Raw genomic sequence first — 25752 nt, 5'->3', positions numbered from 1 at the left:
AATATGGCCTACATCACTCTATAGGATCGAATATTTGTCTACCACCTTTCTTTTTACCCCTTGCCTTACAGCCTGCAGCTGCAGTTGCCTTCCTTTGTACTTGATGTTTCCTCTGCTTGGTGTGAGTTTCTCTTTGTACTTTATATTCTTGCCTCCTTGTAATTCAGGTTATAAATTTCTTAGCTAAAGTAGCCACTGGCCATGCTTACCCCCTTTCCAAATATACCATGCTGCACCAGGCTGTCATTGTACATGATATAATCTCCAGAGCACTTAGCACTCTCTGAACTTACCTATTTCCCTGCTCCCATGTTTGTTGTCTCTCCTCCCCCACTAGAATATAACTATCTATCTTGCTCATCTCAGGCACCTAAAAACTGTCTGGAACATAAGTGACACATATATTGATGGTAGATTTCTTCTTTGGGTAATCAACCTTATTACAATTTTAACTAAATTAAGAATAAGTAGGCTCTGGCCTTAATTTATTCATGAAAACACCAGGTGGGTTTTCTATGGGTATTTGCCTTTTTGACATCTATTTTGAGTCATCACAATGGATAATTTCCATTTGAATTCTAGATAGATGAATTTTCCAGTTGACTACCAGCTAGACATATATTTGTTACACTGAAAGGCCTTTATATTTATTTTATTTAAAAATTCCTTTTTATTTATTCAGTGTTCTTAACCATTGAATTTGATGTTTGGGCTGAAGGGATGGGCAGTATTTTTATTCACTGTTAGGTGATCCCTGTAACTTGATGGCCCAATATAGGTGAAAAAGTACCTGTGGCTCTCTGGTGGGTATTGGGAGAAAGTTTGGGATTTTCGGTATCATTCCCTTTGTACGCACCTATGACTGATATCCAGGTTATTACGAATTGACATATCAGCTGGAAACTCCCAAATCCTGAGTTGTTGGTCATGGCCATTAAGCTCTTCACTAATTCTCACCTAAGACTAAGGATGATTGATGATAAAGCACGAGGTTAAACTCAACTGCTACCTTTGAAGGCGAGAATTAGGTTAATAATAATATGTAATAGGGAATTTATATTGTTTTCAAAGTAAAGTTTATTTTTTCTGATTATGCAAGTCATAAATGCTCATTTGATAGATATAAATGCATATATATATTTGTATTTATTAACAAATATGTATTGAATGATTGATATGTGCAAGGCACTATCCAGATGCAATGAACAAATAAACCAAAAATCTCTGTTGTTATAGAGCTTATGTTTTAGTTGGGGAAACCAAACAGTAAAGAAGGATAGCATAATAGAGTAAATACTAAAAAGCATAGGAAAGAACTGAAAAATTACTTGCTGTATTCCTCTTCAAGACCAGCAGTATGAATATTTTCTGTATTTCTTTCTATGTGCATATCTTTATAATGTATATTATAATTTTTACAAAAATGGTATACCATGTATATAAAGTTTATAGTGTTTTTTAAAAATCTGGCATTTTATCAGGAGCATCTCCTTTTGACATTAGATGTTACTCAAAGATATGATTTTTAATATCCGTACAATATTTCATCAGATAGGTATGCTGTTATTTATTTAACATTCCTATTTTTTCTACCTTTTTATGTTATTGGTCATTCAGATTCTTTCTCACTTTTCACTAGTACAAATAACCACATCATTATTTAAAAATACATCCTAATTTGCACTTGGACAGTCGGGGAAGATCTCTCTGTTTACTGTGGCCTCTGTGTTAGAACTCAAGTGTTTGCTCCTTGTTATGTTGCTATCGTACTCAGAACAACTCCTTTCTATTTGCATATATATATGTATGTGTATATATATATATGTATGTGTATATATATATATGTTTTGTTTTTTTTTTTTTTGAGATGAAGTCTTGTTCTGTCACCCAGGCTGGAGTGCAGTGGCATGATCTCGGCTCACTGCAACCTCTGCCTCCTGGGTACAAGTAATTCTCGTGCCTCAGCCTCCCGAGTAGCTGGGACTACAGGTGCACACCACCACGTTTGGGTAATTTTTGTATTTTTTCATGGAGATGTGGTTTTGCCATGTTGGCCAGGCTGGTTTCGAACTGACCTCAGGTGATCCGCCTACCTCGGCCTCCCAACGTGCTGGGATAACAGGCGTGAGCCACTGCGACCGGCCTAGTTGTATAGTGTTAACTGTTTGACAGATGCATGTAATTTGTTTTGAAAAAAAAAGAGAGAGATGAAAAGGAAACTTTTATTGGGAGACCTACATTGTGCTAGGTGCTTCGTATTATTGCATTTAATTCTCAGAACATCCTTAGGAGGAAGATGACTTTTCCATCTTACAGATTAAGTAACAGGGGCTTAGAAGGTGATGGTTGTACAACTGATAAATAGCAGAGGTAAAATTTGAACCAGGTTCTGTCCAATTACAAAGCTCAGGTTCTTTTACCGTATTATGCTACTTCTCTAAAAAAGTGATGATGAGCTGAGTGCAGTGGCTCATGCCTGTAATTCCAACCCTTGAGGAGGCCAGGTGGGTGGATCACTTGAGGCCAGGAGTTCAAGGTTACAGTGAGCTATGATTGAGTCATTGCAATCCAGCCTGGGTAACAAAGTGAGACTCTGCTTGTAAAAAAAAAAAAAAAAATGATGATCATGATGACAGTGACAATGATGATTGTATTCATAACAGTAACAGCAACTAATTGTTTTTTAAGGTTTACTGTGTGCCCAAAGTTATCTGATTTAATCTGCAACACAGTCTATGAGATGAGCACCAAAATGAGCCTAGTTTTAGAGAGAAATGGAGGCTCAGTGAGTAATCTAAGTAACCTATAATAAGTAAATGGTAGGGCAACCAAAAATCAATCCGATTCTATTCTGATATGTTAAAATGAAGAACTTGAAATGTAACTTAAAAAATTTTTCTTTAGCTTCCTCAGTACTTTTACACCGTAGCTACTTTGAGTAAATTTGAAGCTTTATGGACTCTATTTTTATTAAATAATGACTACATTAATAATAGTTTATATTTTAGTAGGTTCAATTACTTAAAATTTTTTTTTTGCAGTACTGCTTTGACTCTTAAACTGGTACACTGTATAATACCCCTTGAGGATATTCTTATTTTGTAAATGAGGACAAAGACATCCAGATTAATTGTTTGCCTAAGGTCTTCTATCAAATCAGAAGCAAATCTAGAACAGTGACTTAGATACTTTTTGATTTTAGGTCACACACCTGCTTTTATCTTGAAATCTTTCATGTCCATGTGTTGAGTGGTTAAAGCTGTGATAGGAGATGGCTGGGCCAGAAGGATCCTGCTGCATTTTTTTCTGAATTCTATTTGAGAAAATTAGGTCTCTGGAAGTTCTGTAGCTTGAAGGACAAGAAGAGCTCCTTATAGATGGTCTAATTTCTACTTTGAGGAATGATTACAACTAGTCATTCCACATTAAAAACATATGTATATTGCTCCTTTTTAAAAAAGATTTCAAAAAAATTATACTACAATTATTTTATGTTACAACCTGTATAGAAAAATCTTCCAACTATCTAGCCTAAATCTCTCGTGCTGATAAACTTGTTCTATTCTGTTTTCATAACAAGTGTAGGCATAGATAACTATCATCCTTCCTACAAAAATTCTTCCTAACCTTACATAACAGCATCTTTTAACTGAGTGGTTGCAAGTTTATTCCATAAATGCTAATAGCCTGCTGTGAGCCAGTTTTGTACCAGTATGCCATAAAAGACAGGGTTCTCACCCTTCGTAGAGCTGAGAGTCCACTGGGGAGATGAAACGTAGGTATGAAAGAACAAGAATACTTCAAGATTGTACCCCCACACTTACATGCTATGCAGATAAGGCAAAGTAGGTATTGATGTAAGGAGGTTAAGATGCTTGGGGCCTCTATTGGGCAGAAAACTTGTAACATTTACTTTTTTCTCTCCAGTTGAGTCTGAGATATATGGTATGGCACAGTATGTTGTTGCTATATTACTTAATGGACTTGCCATTTGTTCTATTCAGTTGCTTATTTTTTAAATTTATTCTTTACAAATGTAGTCATATCTATAAAGTTTGATAGTACTTTTTGATAGTACTGATTAAGTATTTTAATGATTTTATAGGCTATTTTAAGGAAGAACCAGGAAGCAAGGTGATACTGAAATAGTAACTAACTAGTATTAGTTCTGAAAATTGAGCATTTCAGATTTTGTTACCAAAGAGCATCTTCTCAAGATTTTCTCCTTTTGGCTAGTATTCTTATTTATATTTTTAAAGTTTAATTTTCATATGTTCTGGGTCTACAACTGTGTAACCAAAGGGCAAATAGGGAGAAAATTTTAAAATCTTGGGCGATTCATTTTTGTCTTTTAATTTGTTTTCTAAAAATTATACCACCCTTACACATTTGCAATCCCCTTATAATATTTTTGCCTCTGGATTCAGTTGCACTATAAAACATCCATTCTTGTTGCCATTTAGATAGTGTGTAAAATTAATAAATAATTTATATTGAATTAATCAGAAAAAAGATTGGGAAGATTTTTCATTTATTAGTTTTTCTTTTTAGTTGACAATAGTCCATTTTCACTGGATATAGAGTGATACTTTAATACATGTATTCAGTCCATATATTGCTGGATCAGATGATAGCTCCTCTTTTAACTTTTGAAGAACCTCCAAATTGTTTTTTATAATGGCTGTACTAATTTACATTTCCATCAACAGTGTGTAAAACTTCTCTCTTCTCCGCATCCTCATCAACATCCGTTACTTTTTCTCTTTTTCACAATAGCCATTCTAACTGGGGTGAGAGAGGTCTCATTGTGGTTTTCATTGCATTTCTCTGGTGATTAGTGATTCTGGGCATTTCCTTACTGGCCATCTGTACGTTTTCTTTTGAGAAATGTCTGTTCAGATCCTTTACCCATTTTTAAATCTTACCTTTTTTTTTTTGCAATTGAGTTGAGTTCCTTGTATATTCTCAATATTTGTCCTCTTATTCTCTTTCCTTATTCGCTTAGTCCTGGAAAGGGAGTTATAGCTTTTAGAGTAAACAACATATTGTGGACCTTTTCACAGGTAAAGATGGAGCTATATCATTATTTTTAATATCTGTGTAGAAGTCCATCATACTGAATTACCACAATTTTTTGCCAATCCTCCACAGATTGGCATTTGGGGTTTTTTGGTTCATTTGTAATTATAAAACAGTGTTTTGATGACTGGATAATACACATCATTGTACACTAATCTTATCATTTCCTTTAGATAAATTTATTGAAGTAGAATTTCTGGGTTAATAACATAGCCATTTACATTTTTATATATCTTTCTAAATTACTCTCCATAAGCTTATCATTTTGCACTCCGACCAACCATGAATGAGAGTTCTGGTTTCATCTTAACCTTACTGACACTGGATATTATCATTCTTTTTTAATCCTTGCCAATTTGAAAGTCTAAAAATATCATGTTTTACCTTTAGCTCTCTAATAACCAGTGAAGTTGAATATATATTTTTATGGTGCTAATTTGCATTTTATAGGGGTATTGTTAATTTTCTTAATAATCTATAAAAATTCAATTTATACTAAAGATATTTATGTGGTCTTTATTGTATATGTTACAAACATCTTCCAAGTTTTCAGTCTTTTAGTTTGAGATATTTTTTGCTGTATAGACAAATTTGAATGTAATCATATCCATTAATCTTTTTCTTAATGGTATCTGCCTTTGAGTTATTGGAAAGATTTTCCCCAATTCAAGATTATTTTCAAAAAGTCACTTATATGATTATCCAGTAATTACATGATTTTACTTTTATCATTAAATTTTTAAATTCATTTGGATTTCTTTTCCAAATTCCTAATTTCTACTAATTTGAAGTGTACTTTTCTTATATTTTAAAATGTTTAATCATTTTTATTAACTAGTTTCCTTATATAGGAAAGGTAATACATGTAATAATAGCAAAAAAAATTTTTTTTCCAACAGTGCAAGAGGGTTATATCAAATCTCTCTAACCTCTTTTATTTACAAGAGTTTCTTGTTCATACATTACATTTCTAGAGAGACTAGCATACCTTCTTAAATTCTGTTTTATTGATTTGCCTATCTAGTCATGGTTCTTTCTATTCCTAAATTAAACTCACTCCTAATTGCTCTTCTTTTACAGAATTTTCCTGGCAATTGGTCTAATGGATTATTAAGGGAAAATTAGAGACATTTAGAAGCCACTGTCAGAAACTGGATCTTTGCCTAATTGGTTTTTCTTACATTAAGATTTTTTAGGAGAAAGAAAGAGCTTTGGTAAATGTTTTTGTAAGAAAAACTAAAAAAAAAAAAAAAGAAAATTTGCAAGTAAAACAGATGAAAAGAGAGACTTAAACTGAAGTTTGTTATATCTTGAAAACAATTTAGCAAACAGGACTATCACAGTTCTTAATTAAGTCACATGAGGATAATAGCACAATTAGTGGGTTACGTTGATTTAAAAGACTAATGAGCCTTTTCTGTTAACTACCTCTCTTTTCAGATATTTTTAGGCAGGTGGTTAGTTTCATTGCTGAGTTGATGATGATTTGAAAAACAATGTTGATTTGGGGAAATGTGATTGTAGTTATCTCTAGAAGACTTTGAGGTAGATTGCATTGCTATATGACCATGTATGCTCTATGTTGAACTGAGTATTTTGTGTGTGTAGAGATGTTTTGTGTGTGTTTGGTTTCGTTTCTCTGCATAGATAACACAGCAAATTCCTATGCCTAGTAAAACCAGACTCTCTGAGATTACTAATAACCTCTAGATGTGATTATTTACTGACTTTTTTTAGTTCTTCATCTACTCGTTTTCTCTCAATTTAAGGGCAGGCTAAAATTTTAGCCATGCAATTTTCAAATTATATAACCTCTCTTCCAGTAAATTGGGTAAAATATTGTGTACCTCAGAGGACTGTCATAGGGTTAAATTAAATAGTATACTTGGAAGCGCCTGATATGTATCAGTTATAAACTTGTAGGCCCTACCATGTTCCCACTCAGTAAATAGACCAAACTATCTCCAACATCTAGTAGCAACTCTTTTAGTTTTATTTCAATAATTATACATTCTCTTTTCTGTATTCCTCTACTAGCTCCTCTTCATCATTTAAACATGCTCAAGTTTTTGAATCATTAAAAAAAAAAAGACTGCTGTCTCCCCCACTATCCCCAACCAAGTCCCTGCAGCAGCCATCTCCTTTTTCCTCCTCATGGCCAATTATTTTGCAAAATGTTGCTCAATTTAGATTTGTCTGATGTTTCCTTATGATTTGATTGAAATGATGCGTTTTTAGCAAGAATAATATAAAAGTGATGTTGTGCCCATCTCAGGGTATCATATTAGAAGTCTGGTATGTGAGATTGATATAGCTCATTACTGGTCACATTGACTCTGATCACTTGGTTAATTAAGGTGGTATCTGCTAGGTTTCTCCAGTGTTGTATTATTTTTCACTTTGTCATTTTAAAATATTTTGTGAGGAGATATTTGAGTATATACAAATATCCTGTTTCTCATCATATACTTACCCACTAATTTTACCATCCATTTTGGATTCTTGACTGCAGCAGTTACTACTGTGGTGTTTGTGAAATTGATGATTTTCTATTTCTATCATTCGTTAGTAGTAGATATTCTTAAATTGAGGTCTCTGCTCTATACATATACCTGTATGCATTTGACTGTGGAGAAAAGTTGCAGCATTGACCAGATTTTCAAGAGATCATTAAATGGTATTATCTTTTTTCCATCTATCCCTACTTTTTCAACTTTGTGGTCACAGTACTGCCATTAGAGTAGATGGAAAGAAAACCTTGCGTATTTGGCTTCTGTTTTTGATCTCTCTGCATAGCTTATTCTGAATTCCTTTGAAGAGATTCAATGCATAGCACACCACAGTACACTTGAGGTGAATGAAAGTGGAGCTGCAGTGTTTGTTGTTGTCCTGTGTTGTCAAGAGTTTGCTTTTTGTGGCCCATAGATGGTGAACCATTACATTTTGATCTGTATATTTCTAGTTTTATCTCAAAGAATGTGGGTTTTCATCCCTATGGAGTTTTTAAAAAGTCAAATGCAATATTTAGTCTGTCGTATAAGAAAGATTGCTGAAAGTTTTAGATTTTTAAAAATAATATTACCCTAGATTATGATAACAATTAATTTCTTTTTTGTTCTGAGCTATGCTTTCTTGAAGTAAATATATTTTTGTGAACAAAAGCTTAATTGAAACCTTAACTGAAATGTGAATTTTTATAAGAAGTAGTTTGTATTCTTGCTCTGTCGCCCAGGCTGGAGTGTAGGGGCGCGATCTTGGCTCATTGCAACCTCTGCCTCCCGGGTTCAAGTCATTCTCCTGCCTCAGCCTCCCATGTAGCTAGGATTACAGGCACGTGCCACCACACTCGGCTAATTTTTGTATTTTTAGTAGAGACGGGGTTTCACAGTATTGGCCAGGCTGGTCTTGAACTTCTGACCTTGTGATCCACCCTCCTCGGCCTCCCAAAATGCTGAGATTACAGGCGTGAGCCACTGAGCCCGGCCAATATTTTGACTTTTAATATCCGAGAAACTATTTCTATGGCTTTGTCCTTTATACAGCTAGCAAAAATGAGATTCTTTTTTTGTTGTTGTTCTTTAGAAACTACTAAGTCACATCTACCCGTGTTTTTTTTTTTTTTTTTTAAATAAAGCTTCTAGAACAAGATGGCTACTCTGGCAGAAGAGAATTAAAGTATTGCAGTAATGATATATTTGGGGATTATTCTGAATTGATCTTAAAATGGATGATTCTCTTGAGTCTAATACGGCTTTCATAAAGTTTATCGTTTTACAACATTATGTAGACACTTGAAATAAACTAAGCTCTACTATACAGTGCAAAATTCAACAGTTTATTTAAAGAGGATAGTATGCAAGCTTGATTAAGCAATGCCTCTTTTCTACACTTGGAAAATCAGTACATTGCTACTCCAGAAATTTATTTGGATATTAAGTCTTAAAAAAATAGAGAGATGTTTTCCCCTCATCAAACATTTAGATCTTTTTTTTTGGACAATTACTATAGGGAAAATTAAATTTTAAGTGAGGGGTCATTATAAGTAAAGACAGATTTTTCTGGTAAAGCAGTATGGTATGTATATACGTAGAAGGAGATAACCAGTTTATTGTCACAGAAATACCACATGTGAGGCAACTAATATCAGGAGATGGTGTTGGAGAGGTAGGTAGATGCCGCATTGTGATAGGCTGATATGCCAAATTAAGGAGCTGGACTACTGGGAGGCGATCTGAGAGGTAAGGAGAGCCTGAACTAGGGAAGGGGTAGAAAGGGATGAGTTCAAGAAACATCAAGGGCTCTGGCATGGGTCAATGGTGCTCACACCCCAGATAGAAGATAAAGAAGAGAAGCAGGTTTGGAGAAAATAGGATATTTTCAGTGTTGTACAAGGGACCTGAGGTGCTCATGGGGTCTGAGGGACCCCATATGAGGTACTAATGAGACTACATGGTTCTGAAACTTGGGGGAGTTTCAGAACCCCAAGATTCTGGGGGGTCATTAGCATAAAGGTGGTAGTTGGAACTATGTGATTGAATAAGATTTTCAGGGAGGTCCTAGTAGGGTAAGAAGAGCTGTGTGTTAAGGATGTAATTCTGGGCATCATCCACATTTAATGGACAGGCAGAGAAGACAAAACAATTTTCCTAGGACAATGCAGTGCCATGGAGACTAATGAAGGCGAGTTTTAAGGGAGGGAATAACAGTATAAATTTAGCACCATTAATCCTCTGTCTGTGGTTGAATGTGCAGAAGAAACATGACAGGTTTTCCTTTTTTAGCAGAATATGAAGGATTTTGACGAAAAGTAGTTTTCTATGTTATTAAGGACCTATAGTTAAACGAAAATATTTTTTTCATATCTATAGTAATTTTTGTATTACAGTTTACTTTATTTCCTACTTTTCTCCATTACTAATTTTCTTAAAATTTATTGGAACACTTGTAGTACTGGTTAAGTCAGTCTGCTGTTGGCCAATGTAAAATCTGATTCTTTTTCTGTTTCTAAGTGTGTAATGTTGTCAGCATCATCACACTAAACCTCAATTTATTTTGATGATGACTTATGTTTACAAATGTTACAGTCTCCAGGCCTTCTCAGCTAGCTTTTTTGATCCTCACAAGAAGCTTGTGGGATAAGTAGGGCAGATAACTATCTTCATTTTTCTTTTCCAGTTGTGGAATCTGTGCCCTTGTTTAATTATGTTCCTTGTTCATAGATAGCTGTTAGTTTTTTATTTCATTGGTTATATAATCTAAAATGTCAAGGCTGAAAGGAACTTCAGAGATCCTCTTTTTCAATGTCTTTATTTTACAAACGAATAAACAGGCCCAAAGAGGTAATCACTTTCCTAAGATCATATAGGCAGAAAAAGCAAAACAAGATCTGGAACTCAGCTTTATTGATTTCTGGTCTCTATAACAAGAACTGCAATTTAAATTTGCATTAAAAGTAATGTTAGGCCAAGCTCTGCAACTTCAGTATTCTCATTTTGCTTTTATGTTTTTTGGAAATAGTGTGCAGTTCGTGCAGCCACAGAAGGCAGAACTCTGATTTTGGAAGGTTTGGAAAAGGCAGAGAGGAATGTTTTGCCTGTTTTGAACAACTTGCTGGAAAACAGAGAGATGCAGCTTGAAGATGGACGCTTCCTGATGTCTGCTGAGCGTTACGACAAACTTCTCCAAGTAAGAAAAGAAATCCTGTTGCTTTGTCTTTGCTGTCAAGCTATGGGCAGTGCCATTTTATTGTATATGACATGGCCCTATTGGAATCAGGACAGATGTTCAGATGGCCCTTATCTTGGGTAAATTGCTAGAGTCATGAATTTACAGTTTTACAATGCTCTTCTGTTTTAGACCTTGTCAAAAGACCTCCCAGATTTTTACTGTCTTTTTTTTTTTTTGGTCAGTCTAATAACTATTCTCTTTTCCATTTTTTTTTCCTATTTTTTCTTCTCTTTCTTCCTCTTTTCCCATCTTCTTTTTTCCCCCTTCTTTCTTTCTCTTAACAACTATTTAATAAAAGGCTAATGACTTCTAGATAGTGCTAGTCACCAGGGATACAAAGCTGAAGAAAGTCCAGTTTTTAGCTTCAGGAAGCTCAAGGTCCAGTAGGTATTGACAGAAATGAATAAAATATTTAAAGGATATCCTGTTCTGATGACCCAAGCCACCAGCATCACATGCCAAGGTTGCTATAGGAACCTCCTAACTGCACTCCCTGCTTCCATCCTTCCTTCCTGACACTGGTCTCAACACAGCAGTCAGTGATTGCCTTAACAATGCATCCATTTGGGGGCATTCCTATGCTCTAACCCTGGTAGCTTCTTGTTCCACTCAGAGTAAAACTCAAAGTTTTTACAATGCAATACAGTGCCCTTTGCTGTCTGCTTCCCTCTTCTAGAATATAAGTTTCACAAGGGCAGGGATTTTTGTAACTGGTATTGTCTCAAGTTCCTAGATCAATGGCTGGCACATGGTAGGTGCCTAAAAACTATTTGTTGAATGAATGAATACGTACCATAGAATGATTAAATGCTGTGATAAACATGCATATAAAGAGGGCAACAACTAGGGAATGTGGGGACTCATCAAAGGTTTGGGAGGTGGGTTCATGTAATGTCACAAATGACAAGAAGACATTTAGCCCGTGTTCATCCAGCTCAAGCTGTACTACGCTGGATCTCTCTGTGGCTAACCCAGCCTTCTGTGACTGACTGCTCTGCCTGTACATTCTAGGACCTAGAGTCTCTCTCATACCTGTTCTGTAGAGATACATATGTGCTAATCTTACTACCCCAGGTTGGTTGCAAATTGATCAGGAGCAAGATCTGTGTCTCATACTTCTTGATCTTGCTCCCAGGGTGCTAATATGAGCCCAGAACACACTAGGCCCTAAATAATGAATGCCAGAGGGTCTGATTGAACTGATGTTGCATGGCCGGCAGGACCAGAAGCAGTCTGTTTCTTTACTGTTTGTGGGAGTTTCTAGATGATGCTTTCTTGTGTAGTACAGTCATTTTCCTCTGGATCTATTCATGGAACATCTTGTTCTGATATAATCAGAAGGAGATAATCAGGATTTAATCAAGTAGAAAAAGTTAAATTCATTTATTCATGTTGTTAATTTACCAAAATGAAAGCTTTTAAATTTATTTTTTAAAAGGCTGTTATGCAGAATGCTTTCTCTTTAGATGCTTTCTAATTACAAAATAACTACTTGCCACTAGAGATTACATTAGTGTTAACCATTTTTAGTAAATAATTTGGAAAAAAAATACTCAGAATATGGAATCATTTTTTTTTAAGTATAGGAGTTACTTCACAACAAAAAGTTTGATATATTCTTTATCTTTATAGTAGAATTCTGTGCAAAGTTATTGAATATATTACTTTGGATAGGAATTCAGGATATGTGAGTCAAAAGAGGTTTAGTGGCTGGGTGCAGTGGCTCACGCGTGTAACCCTAGCACTTTGGGAGGCTAAGGCAGGCAGATTACCTGAGGTCAGGAGTTCAAGATCAGCCTGGCCAACATGGTAAAACCTCGTTTCTACTAAAAATACAAAAATTAGCTGGGCGTGGTGACATGCACCTGTAATCCCAGCTACTCAGGAGGCTGAGGCAGGAGAATCGCTTGAACCCGGGAGGCTGAGGTTGTGGTGAGCCAAGATTGCACCACTGCACTCCAGCCTGGGTGAGGGAGCGAGACTCTGTCGAAAAAAAAAAAAAAAAAAAAAAGAGGCTTAGTACGCAGCAAAGAATGCTTATTATTAAGTGAGAAGGGTCTACTACATTTTTCTCCCAAAGTAAATATCAGTATAAATACATAATTTTTTTCGGTAAATGTTATTTCTGTGTTCATAGAATCTGTCTCATGAGAACCTCACAGCATATAGGCAAGATCCCTTCACAAAGCACTATCATCTTAAGACAACTTTTATGGTAAAAAGGTTCTAACACCATAACTTAAGCCCCATTTATTTCTAGGTAGCTTTGATATTCTAAATTTAATATCTCAAAAATGTTATTGGTTTCATAAAGGTGATTTTAGTAGAATTCTGTTATTATGCAAGGAGATACAAAGTTCAGTTTGTATGAACTTTATATTTTATTTAACATTTTTGGGTAAATGTAAAAGAAAAATCTTTAGTTAGCTCTCTGAAGATTCTACTTTTGGTTTCTTAGACAGGGCTAGATCCAGACTCTCACTTTCTAGTGTATATGACATAGTGTCAGTGTGTTAATTAGATGTATGATTTCTGATTTTGATTCATACCAAAATATGATTGAAATAATTATTTATTATTTTTAAAATTAGTTCATGCAATCAGTCAACAGACATTTGTCCTGTTATACACTAGAGGTAATAAGTCCTTTCAAGAGTGTGGAGCTAGCATGAGACAGTCATGTATAGAAGCAAATGCACAAATAAATAATGATAGAAGCTTGCATAAGATAAAGTAAAAGGGTACAAAAATGGTTCTGATGAGGGAAGGGGATCTGAGTTTTATGAAGATGTTTTTTGTGCTGAGCTTTGACTGACCCTTGTGTTTATGGTGTGCAAAGTGAAAAGGGTGTTTTTCCAAGAAGATGGAGTAGTGTTGGTGAAGCAGCATCATGTGTTTGGAGAGCTGCAGTTGGGAGATGGATTGGAGCACAGGGTCACAGAAGGAGGGTCAAGGGGACGGGCGTGTACTGGTTGCTGAGACTGAGAGAATCAGTGCTTCTGCCAGGAAAGGCCTTAAGTGCCATCTTAAGAGTTTCTATATTGTCATTTGGGCTATGAAGAATTGCTGAAAGCTGTGGACGTTTCTCTCAGAGCGTACAAATGTGCATTCACACATATTTAGTCAATACTGTAGATCCTGCTGCTGAAGAATGTGAAGAGCCATTGATAGAGTTAGGCAGAGAACGAAGGATATGAGATTTAACAGGTGCCTGCTTTGGGCCACTTGTTTGCACATACATTTTCACATTTAGTTTTCCAAGCAGTCACAATAATGTAGGTGATATTTTTCCTACTAAGAAGGCTAAGGTTCCAAAGGTATAATAACATGCATACGCTAACATTTAGTAAAAGTGTACATCAAGCAGTTGAGCCAGGATTTGTGACTCTAAAACCCGTACTGTTTCCATTCTCTAAGCTCCACTGTATACTAGTTGCAGGACCATGGGCAAGTTATATAACTCCTTTGAACTTTGGTTCATTCATTCATATAAAAAGGAGATGGTCTATGTTGGATTCTGGTGAAAGTTAAATGAGAAAAATCCATGGAATGTGCTTACCACATAGTAAGTTTCCAAAACATGTCAGTTATTACTAGTAATATGCTTTGCTAGGAATACCCATAAACATAATTATCTATTTAAGGTCCACTGGTAATCAATCACAGCTTTGCTGGTGATCTGCCCATCGGGGACTACCTTTGTTACAACCTCTAGTCATGTATTTTCCTTATCCCTGACTGTTTTCCTCTGTGTTACTGACTAAGGCTTGGAGATCTGACCCAAGTCTCCTTTATTCCTTGATGTGTTAACTGCTTTTCCTTTCAAACACCCCAGTCATGTTGTGAGCCTGCCCTGGCATCCTGAACCTGATTTCACTTTGCTGCCTTCCTTGACAATATGGTTTTGAGAGTGTTCTCCAATACAGTTTTCTCAACAGTCAAGTCCTAAGTCCCTGGACTTGGCAGCTCTTACAATTGTGATCTGTATCATTTATGCTATAGCTTCTGGATCTCTTACTTTTATAGGATCATACCAAAAAAGAGTTGGATTCTTGGAAAATTGTCCGCGTTAGTGAAAATTTCCGAGTGATTGCCTTGGGCTTGCCAGTGCCAAGGTATTCTGGGAATCCATTAGACCCCCCTCTTCGTTCTCGATTTCAAGCCAGGGATATTTATTATTTACCCTTCAAGGTAAGTATGACCAAGGATAATTTATTTGTTAAATAGTTTTTCTATTTATAACAAGAACTTCAATGCTATAAAAATGTTACTGCAGTTTTGAATGTCTTCCTCAGTAGGTCATGGAAACATGAGAATAAAGAGTAGAGAAAATCTCTGGAAACTAGGAAGAAAAATTATTATGACATTATTTGAAGGATTTTTTTAAAAGGCTGGCTTTTCTTTTAGAAAATGAAATGTATCAATAAATGATTTTTTGCTATTAAATATTTAGTGTCTGCTTAATTAAAAGGTTGGATTGTGTCTATAAAACATTTGCATTTAATCCATTACATTTCTTGTTAATTAATTTAATATGTTTCTGTATTACTTTAGGACCAACTTAAGTTGTTATATTCAATTGGAGCCAATGTTTCTGCTGAGAAGTAAGTATATTTTCATAAATATCTGGACACTGAATATTGAATTTGTTTTGCCTGTTCATTGATTGATTGATTAATTAATTCAGTCATACAACAACTAGAATTCTTATAAGAATTTTTCAGTATTAGGATGTTTGGTGATAAAATTAATAAGATATCTTTGGCAAGAAACTCAAGATCTAATAGAGTTGAAAGATATGTGAATAGCTTTGGTTAACATGGTATAGTAAGTGCCATAATTTCAAAATATTTGGGGGTATTAGTTGAGACTTTATAAGGGCTTCATAAAAGCATTGGTGTTTGAAATGCGTCCTAAATAGTGAGCAAGTTTTTGCCAGATAAAGAATGGAATCAAGAAATTCGAACACAACAAGTTTTTTTTTTTTGAAGCATGGAATGTGAGAGTTTATGCCTTGTTCTTAGGGCCATAAAAAACTCTTGGAGGCTAGAGTTTAGGTTTGGGATTATGAAATGTGAGAGATGAGGCTGGCAGGGTAGATTTGGACCAGGTGGTGAAAAACCTCAAATATTGTGATGAATTTAGGAATATATTTGCATCTAATCAGCTTCTGAGTTTTAAGTAGGATATTATGATGCAGAACCAGTGTTCCTTAAGAATTAATATTAGGGATCATCTTTTTAGATTAATTAAATTGGCCCCTGTATTTTATATTTAACAACTTACACATTTTATATTTTAAAACTATTGAAATTTAATATCATTTTTCCCCTAGAGTTTCTCAGCTCTTGTCCTTTGCCACAACTCTGTGTTCCCAAGAATCTTCTACTCTTGGACTTCCAGATTTTCCTTTAGATAGTTTAGCAGCTGCAGTTCAAATCTTGGTAAGTAAAATAAATTAATGACTGGCATACCCAAATATGTTAAAAATTTTGAAAGTTAATCATTAGAGATTAATGACTTCAGTTTGCTTTTGTCACACTCTTCTATAAATATTGTAAGTAAGGCCTGAGATTAATTTGTTGTGCAGTGCAGTAAACTGTACAGAGACCAAGGACATGTTCTGAGCCCCTAAAGAGCTTTCAGCTTTGGAGTAGGAGCTAGACATGCAATCTCAGTAAAGTTCTACAGAGGGAAGGAAGGCTTTAGCCTGATTAAGTAAGAGGTGTGCTGCAGTGTGAGTTAGGCCTCAGAGCTGTCCTTACCTGAGTTAGGGGAGCTAGGGCTTTCACAGTGTTCTAGCTTCCATCAGTCTCTGTGTCATGGTTGTCTCAGGGGACACAAATTCCCAGACACTAACTGCTCTCCCAGCATGTGTGCAAGGGTGGCTTCAAGAGCCCAAGGATAGTCTTCTTAGAAAGACCTACAGCAGTTGCTGTTGGAAGAGAAAGCTAGGAGGCACAAGAGAGAATGCAAACAGATCTGAGGGGATCTGATAGAGTACAGACATTGTCCACTACAGTTTCACAAAGGGCATGGCAGTCATGTCTGGAGTGATAGAAAGGCCCAGGAAGTCAAAGCACAGGCAAATGTGTTTAATCACAAAAGGGCCTAGTATCTTTGGAGAATGAGAATAAGTTGTATCCCTAAAGCAAGTGTGTGTGGTAGAGGGAGAAGTTAGACCGCTGTTGTGAAATGTTTTGCATGATGAATGAAGTTTCCTGGATTTTATGATGTGGAAAAAGTGGCTTATCAGACAATATTAAGTAGGTGGACTATGAAGGTGACCAGACTTATGTTGGAGGAAGACACCTTTGTTGGAAGTGAGAGAATGACTAGGAAGCTTTTGTAACACTCAGTGAGACCCTGTGGAGGAGAGCACCATCCAAGATAGTGGGAATACTATCTTAGGCAAGAGACTTATTTTTAAACTTTAATGTATGTATGTATGTATGTATGTATGTATGTATGTGTGTGTGTGTGTATGTATGTATGTATATATGTATGTTTCCTGTGAGTCAGGGAGCCTAGGTATTGTTGACATTGCTCTATACATCCAGAACAGAATTTCTCCTCCTGTTTATCAAATCTTATACTTTTATCAAATCTTTTTGTTTTTGCTTAGAACATTTATTTTGAAAATTCTTATCAAATCTTTTTGGTTTTGCTTAGAACATTTTATTTTGAAAATTCTCAAATGTAAAAAGAAGTTGAAAAATAGTAAAACATTCATAATCCCCTCACCTACAATCACCCATTATTAATATATTGCCACATTTGTTTGCATGTGCTTTTTTCTTTTTTTTTTTTCCTGAACCATTTGGAAGTAAATTGCAGTCAGTACTCTTAAATACTTCAGTATGTGTATTAGTTCGTTCTGCCGCTGCTATGAGGAAATACCTGAGACTGGGTAATTTATAAAGGAAAGAGGTTTAATTGACTCACAGTTCTGCAAGGCTGTGTGGAAGCCTCAGGAAACTTACAATCACGGTGGAAGAGGAAGCAAACACGTCCTTCTTCACATGGTGGCAGGAGAGAAAAGTGCAGAGTGAAGGAGGGGAAAAGTCCTTTATAAAGCCATCAGATCTCATGAGAACTCACTATCATGAGAACAGCATGGAGGTTAACTGCCTCCATGATTCAGTTGTCTCCCACTGGGTCCCTCCCATGACACGTGGGGATTGTGGGAGCTACAATTCAAGATGAGATTTGGGTGGGGACACAGCCAAACCATATCAGTATGCAACTTCTAAGAATTAGGACATTCTTCTACATAACCAGAACAACATTATCACACTTCACATCATGTTAACAGTAATCCATAGTATCATCTAATAGATAGTTCATATTGAAATTTCACTAATCTTTCTTGTCAATAGACTCTTTTAAAGTGGGGTGAACAGAATTGACAGTGCAGATAATGTGAGGAAGGATTTGAGGATAATGAATACTTTCTAATTTTGTAGTTATAACTGTGAAGCTAAGTGAATGTGTGGATGAGATTAACTTAGGAATAAAAAGGGATCAGGTACTTTGGGATGAATAAGGTAGAGACATGTATTCTGTTTCAAATGGGGGTCTATGGGATATTCATATAGTCACATGTAATGAACAATTGAAGATTCAGGTTTAGAGCTCAAGAAAGAAGTCAGGACCAGACATAGAAGTGTGGGAGCCATCAATACATAGAAGATAGATGAAAGATGGGAATGGGTAAGCTTGCCCAGGGAAAGGGCAAGGAATGAGAAGAGAAAATAATGAATATTTGCTTTTGTGGACTTACAGAAAATACCAGACACCTATTGGTTACTTTTATAAGTCAATTTTAATGTCATATGTACATTTCAGATGTTTTCTGTGATTATTTTGAATTTTGCTCATTCCTATGTATTTTTGCTCCTACATAGGATTCCTTTCCTATGATGCCAATCAAACATGCAATCCAGTGGCTTTATCCATATAGTATTTTACTAGGTCATGAAGGGAAGATGGCTGTGGAAGGTGTTTTAAAGGTGAGTGTCTGCTTCCCTTTCTTTCCTTTCTTTTCCCATTTTCCCTTCTCTGGCCTTTTCCCATCTTCCCCTCACTCCTTTCCCCACCTTTCCTATTTTTCTCTCCCCATCCTTATTTCTTCCCTTTCCCGTCCCTCCATTCTTTACCAGGCATGGAGGTATCAGCATTCCAACAAGAAGACAGCTGTGATAAATAGGGCAGCAAACACAGAGGGGCTGGTGTGATTGGGAGATTGGTTATGTTGAGCAAATAAGTAAACAGATTGAGCAAATGAATGAATATATTGAGGATAATAAGAGCTATGTTTCTCACTGTTGGATGAGGGATTTATAACCATGGAAAGGGGGAAGGCAAGAAAAAACTCTAAGGTATTGGATTGGAATTGGTGTTATTATGAATCATGGGTTTTTTTAAACAATATATATGAACAAATAGTTAGAGATAGTATGTGTATATGTATACATACACATATTTTCCAGCTGTCTCCTAACACAGCCTAAAAACTATGATGTTCTAGTAGCAGTGATCACACCAAGTACCTGGACATTGGTTTCTAAATACCGTGCTCTCTAAAAGGATCAGGTCAGGGAATGTAGAAGATGAGCCTGGACCATCTTTTTGTGCCAGAGAGTAAGGAAATATTCAACAAATGATGTCGATATGTCAAAATGATGGAGTTCCCAGGTTGAAGTGGCTGAAATCTGGGACAATTTGAGCATAAAAATAAATGATGATGGTAATTGGTTTTAACTTGTTGCATAAGATAGGAATCCATGAGTCCGTACTGATATAAATGAACAAAAAATATGGAGATGGGAATTCTCTTTTAAAGTGTAAAATGCCTACTTGTGAATCTAGAAGGAATTACATAAATAGAAAAAACACCATTTGGCAACCATCAGAGTGGCAGTTAATTTAGACAGGAGTCATCAAAGGATGTTAAAGCTGGCAGGTGGAGCTTCTGTGAGGCACAGGGTATTGACATAATCTCTGAATATCTTCCTCCAAAAGACTCAGTTGACTACAAAACAAGAAAGTGGTATTTTTACAGTAAACTTCAACTTGACCAGGTGCGACAAATTGACATTTTATGCCTCCCAAATTCCCCATTTCTGGGGAATTTTTGCTGAGAGTTCATGATGTATGTTTGGCCGTGAGGAAATATTGTAGAGTTCTAGGTTGAGGGCCATTGTATAGAACATAGGCCTCTATTCTTTAAAACTGTTCAGACATGAAAGACAGGGAAAAACATAGAAATGTTCCAGGCTAAAGGAGACTGAAGAGATTGGATAGCTAAATGCATCATATGTTCCTGAATTAAATCCTGGACCATTAGAAACAAGTGACAATATTGGCACTGTTGGTAAAACTTGAATAGGGTCTGTGGATTGGATAATAGTGTTATATTAAGTGGATTTCCTCATTTGGAGGCTTATGTGGTGATTACACTGGCCACAGTTCTTGTTTTCAGGAAATATCAACTGGAGTGTTTAGGGGTATAGGGGCATCATATCTGCAGCTTGCTCTCAAATTGTTCAGATAAAGATAACTGATAAAGTAGGCAGGGGGAGTAGGAGGGAGGGGGAAATGTGCTAAAAAAAATGTTAACCATTGAGGAAACTGGGTGAAGGTTATTAACTTGAAAAGCAAGTATTTTATATAAAACTATGGAAATTGCTATAGAGCTTTCATTTAAACTAATGAAGGTCTCATTTTTTGTCATAAGAGGTTTATAATACGTGGGGCATAGTTTTCTTTTAAAATATGTGTGGCATAATTTCCTCATTGTATAGTTAACAGTGGTGTTTTCCAAAAGGCCAATCACACTCTAAAATGTCTTATAACTATATTTTTAAAGTGTTGACCCTTGGCAGAGACTTATTGGCTCACCAAAATTAATTCCTCCTTATGAAAGACGGTTTTTGTTTTTCTTACATGGTTTGGCTCAAGGTGCAGATTTCTAAGAAATAGAATGTGACCACTAAGCTGTATGGCTTTCTATATAGAACTTTCAGTTTCTGGAGGCCAGGATTTGACAACTTTAAGCATGTGGAATGGTATTTCTCTCTCCCTTATCTTCAAATCTACCCAGGGTCTTTGGGATACACAACACCCTCTGTGTATCTATTAATAATGAGAAGACCTTAGAAGAGTGGAACATTGGATTCTAATTACTTAAGTGGGATTTTTTTTTTTTTTTTCAGAGCAGTTAGCCAAAGAACCCAAAGAAACAGTATTTTCATTGACTGGTTATGTCAATAATAATAATAAGGTAAAATTAATATACAGCTGTTCCTAATAGATAATGAGAAGAGAGGTGTAGTTAGAGACAGAATCTAAAAGAGAAGCAAAAAGAAGCAAGGGGAAAATAATGGTCAATAAAGAGACAAAGGAGGGAAGAGACAGCAGAGAATGGAAGCAGTGAAATAACCAATGATGAAAGAGAAGAAAGGTGTGTGTGTGTGTGTCTGTGTGTATGAGAGAGAGAGAGAGAGGAAGAGTAGGAGGAGAAGGAGGAGGAGGAACAGCAGCAGAAAGAGGAGGAGGGTGGATATTAAGAATCATTTGGAAATGGGGAGATTAATTCATAGGCTCAAGGAGTCAGGAAATTACCATCTTCTGACAATATAGTTCACTTCAAGGTTTATTCCAGGTGCTGGGGAAAAAGAGAACTGGAACTTATCTTTGATTTAATCAACATCTAAGCTAAATTGGCCATTGGTCATTGAAGTAGAGTACCTAGTGTTTAAGATCAAAAGTCGTGACTCCAGATGAACTTTAGTGCCCCTCAGCCCAATGTGCAGTGCCTTGGGAACAAGGGCACATCCTCAGGGAGGAAGAAACTCATGAGAAGTTCAGATAAAATGAAGCAATGTAATGTTTTTGTGAAAAAAACTGAGAGAAGATATTCAGTGTCTAAAAAAGTCAGTTATGAACAAAGGTCTTTATCTTTACCAAGAAACCACTTTGATGTGTTTTTTGGTCTGTAATTTCAAAACTAGTCATACAAATTTATTATAAAGTTATAGAATATCTTTAAAGAGTTGAATTTTCTTAATAAAGTAGCTAGTGTTGCTTCATTTTTTGGTCTTTATTTTAACCATAATCTAAGGGAACATAGAAAAATGATTGACTTTATATTGGAACAGAAATGATTTCAAATATGAATGTAGAGTGTTTTAAAAAGGAAAAAGCGATTGGTATTAATTAGATAAGAGGAGAAAGAGTATGGCTGTCTTCTCACCTTAATTATGTGAAGAGCTAGTTAATGGACAGTTGTAACTCAGTAAACTGTCAAGTGGGAGGGCTTAAGTTCATTTGTCTGATCTTAATGAAGTACTTTCTTTTTGTAAGATCATTACACAATGATGTATACAACCAGATTAGCATCTTAAATAGCTTTTCTTAAGAGTGGAAGAGTCAAAAAAAAAAAAGAGTGGAAGAGTATTTATTGATATAATTCTTTATCATCTGTTCTGGGAAGTCTGTGTGGTCTGTTTGTTATTGTAAGTTTCCACATTTACCTCAAAGCATTATTTTAAGCTAATATTTATAGATGGGTGAAATATTATATGTGCTCAAATAGTTTTGAATTAGAACAGGTAAAAATTAATAAAATATTGTTGAATTTAGAAAAAAATGTTTACTTAAGAAATAGAAGTATGTATTATAATGGTAAATTAAGAAGGTATGTATATATACACATTAACTTTTCCTTGATAAATGATAATTATTTTTTCTCCTAGATTATCATAGAAATTAATGTGTAGTTGCATTCGAATTAGAAATCCATTTAAATTTTAGTGTAATTACTTAATTAGACTGTATTTTTAAGGAAAAATTATTAGTCACTGAAAATTCAATCAGATAGAATTCACAATACCTTTCTTTTTTCTGAACAAGCTATAAAAGTGGCTGGAATGACTTTCATTCCCCAGATGGTGCTCATCATGTGATGTTCATACTCTAAAAACATGTTTCTGTAGTCATGAAATAATTTCTAGCTTTTAGTTAAGGATGTCTTAAAGAAAACCCTCTCATTCTGAATCTGCTATACTTTGAGAATAGTATGCTTTCTTACAGTTTAGTAACAAATACGTCCAGGCTTCTAGTAACGTGTCTTGGCTCTTGGTCTTTACTTAATTAAGACTGCATCATAACAGTGGTTAAATTGGTAAGTTCCCTTGGTGATTTAGAAAGGATATACTGCCACTTATCCGTTGATAATGTAATCTGAGCCATAGTTTTTTTCTAAGAAACTTGGATCTTACATTTAGTATTTTTATTTAGTTCAACAAACACTAATTGAGCATTCATTTTTTGGCAAATTATCTGCATATAGAAATGTAGTGACACAGAAATGGATACAATCTGATTTCAGCTCCTGAGGAAGTTACAATATTAATGTCTGAGGAGCATCAGATATTTCAATAAATAACTATTTTAATATGTTTTTTTTTTTTTTTTAAGCAGTGTAGCATAATGATGACTAGCTCTGCTCAAAGCAGTAATGACCTGAAGTAGGCCAGTGAAATAGGAATTAAACGAATATGAGAAATGTTTCAGAGGAAGGATGATACATGTTACTAACTGATGAAATATGAGGTGGGTTAAGGGAGATATGAGAGAAAGTGAGAAATCAAAAATGTCCATAAATCCTACCTTGGACACGTGAGTATAGTTGCTATTAATTAATATGATAAAGTGGGAGAAGGAGCACATTTGTGGTGGAGCTAAATAATTCCATATACTAGAAACCTTTTGAATTTGAGGTTTTTCTGGTGGTTTTATCTAATAGACTTGAAAATATGGACCTGGTTCTAGAGGTATTTTGACATTAAGGATAAATACTTGGAACCCGTTAATGTGTGGGTGTTAGTTGAATTCATGGGGATGGATGTAACAACTTAAGGAATGCAAGTATAATGAGAGGAAAAATCTGTCTGCAGATTGAACATTTCAGGATTGGATAAGTAGGGAAAGAACCTTCAAATTAGGCAGAGGAAGAGTGGTTAGAGATAGAAGCAGAACTGCAGAGAGTATTCTTAGAGAGCATTGGGAACAACTGTTTCAAGAAGAAAGTAATAGCAACCGTTTCAAATACTGCAAAGATGCCTTGTTGAATGAAGAGTTACAATAGTCACTCAAAAAAGATTATTCATTCCATCCATCCTTCCATCCAAACAATCAGCCAGGCACTATTGTGCTGGAGATGTACGCAAAACAGAAGTTTCTGCCTTCGTGGAGCTTATTTTTCAATGAAGGGCGACTGTCAGTCAAGTAAGTAAATAAGTATATCATATATCAACTGAGGAATGGATGCTGTCACTGAGAAGATGACATTTGAATAAATTTCTGAAGGAGAGAAGTCCTGTGGGTAGAAAGTATTTCAGACAGAAGGGATAACCAGTGTAAAAACGCTGAGGCAGGAGCACACCTGGGAACAGTAGGAATAGCAAAGGACAGTGTATTGGGGTAGAGTGAGTGAAGGAGAGGTGATTAGGAGAGAAATCAGAAGGTAAAGAAAGATCATGTAGGGCTCTGTAATCCATGGAAAGGACTTCTGCTTTCAGTCTGAGTGAGGTGGAACACCATTAGAGGGTTTTGAGGAATGTGTTATATGAGTGATCATTTTAACAGGCTCATTCTGGTTGCTGAGTAGTGAATAGACTGTGGAGGGTATGAATGAAAACAGGGAAAAAATAGTTGATAGACTGTTGTAGTAATCCAGTTGAGACACTATTATAGCTTTGACCAGCTGTGATGTTGGTAAGAAGTAGTTGGATTTGGGTTGTATTTTGAAGGTAGAATCATTATGATTTGCTGAAGGGTTGGATGTAGGGTTGATACAGATTTAAGGATGATTTCAAGCTTTTGGACTGAGAAACGTGAATGATGAAGTTGGAGATAGAGAATATGGAGGTGGAGGGAATATCAGACCTGAGTATTGGACATATTTGATTTAAGATGCCTATTAGCCAACTGAAAATGTCAAAGAGGCAGTTGCATATACAAGTCAAGATTTCAGGAGAGAGATCTGGACCGGAGAGAGAAAATTGGGGTCATGATGGTTTGTAAAGTCATGCAAGTGATGAGCTTATTTAAAAAGTGAATGTAGATAGAAAATAAAAAGTTCCACTCCTGAAGTACCTTACTGTGTACTGGTCAAGAAGATGAAGAAGAAACTGCAAAAAAGACTGAGAAGGAAACAGCGAAAAAAAAAGAAAACTAATTTATTTAATTTGGTAAATAGGATATTATTGATGGACTTACCAAGATCAGTGTTAGTAGAGTGGTGGGAATGTAAGCCAAAAATCAAGGGTTTTACATTTTAAATTGGAGATGAAGCTGAACCCCCAGTGATTATAATTCATATGTATCAACCAAGTTTGATGGTGAACAAAAGCCAAAAGATGATAGATCACTTAAGGATGAGGTATAATGAAGAAATGACTGTTTCTGGAATGGGGAGACAAACATTTTTATAGGCAGAAGGGACAAAAAATGTGGAGTGCATGGAAAATGTGGCCTAGCTGAGGTGGAAAAGGACATTTTCAGAGCACCCTTGTGTCTTGGTTTGAAATGATGGAAGAACATGCTTTCCACTCAGGAACTGGAATGATGGAGCTGCCATAATCTGACATAGTAAGACTTCTAGGGGTTTCTGTCTACTCATAGTTAAAGCAGAAGTCCTTTCTGCTGAAACAGTGGGAACAATAACAAGAATTGATTAAAACATCAATGATTTTGAGGATGAAGGAAAAATAATTTTGTTTGTTCATTTAACAAACCGTTGTTGACCATTGACCGTGTCCCATGTGTGATTCTAGGTTCTGGAAATTTGGAGTGAGCCAAATAGATACATTTAATATTGCCCTAATGGGGCTTACATTCTAGTAAAGTATGGAGGAGTATGTGTCTGAAAGCTCTGTT

At 35.6% G+C, this 25752-nt stretch overlaps 1 protein-coding gene across 2 annotated transcripts in view; it reads left to right on the top strand.

Annotated features, from left to right (window-relative positions):
- The window catches only part of VWA8 (von Willebrand factor A domain containing 8), a 393780-nt gene that overhangs the window by 58599 nt on the left and 309429 nt on the right, over positions 1-25752 (top strand). For both annotated transcript variants that reach the window (XR_010123553.1, XM_054445896.2), the window contains exons 5-9: positions 10597-10764; positions 14833-14997; positions 15361-15410; positions 16142-16250; positions 18714-18818. Coding sequence is in view for 1 of the 2 variants with exons in the window: in XM_054445896.2 (XP_054301871.2) it covers positions 10597-10764; positions 14833-14997; positions 15361-15410; positions 16142-16250; positions 18714-18818 (597 nt within the window). In the remaining variant the exon portion in view is untranslated. The remainder of the gene's footprint in view (positions 1-10596; positions 10765-14832; positions 14998-15360; positions 15411-16141; positions 16251-18713; positions 18819-25752) is intronic.

The sequence above is a fragment of the Pongo pygmaeus genome, chromosome 14 (genome assembly GCF_028885625.2).
Source record: "Pongo pygmaeus isolate AG05252 chromosome 14, NHGRI_mPonPyg2-v2.0_pri, whole genome shotgun sequence".
NCBI classification, from domain to species: Eukaryota; Metazoa; Chordata; class Mammalia; order Primates; family Hominidae; genus Pongo; species Pongo pygmaeus.
This window is presented reverse-complemented; position numbering and strand designations above follow the sequence as displayed.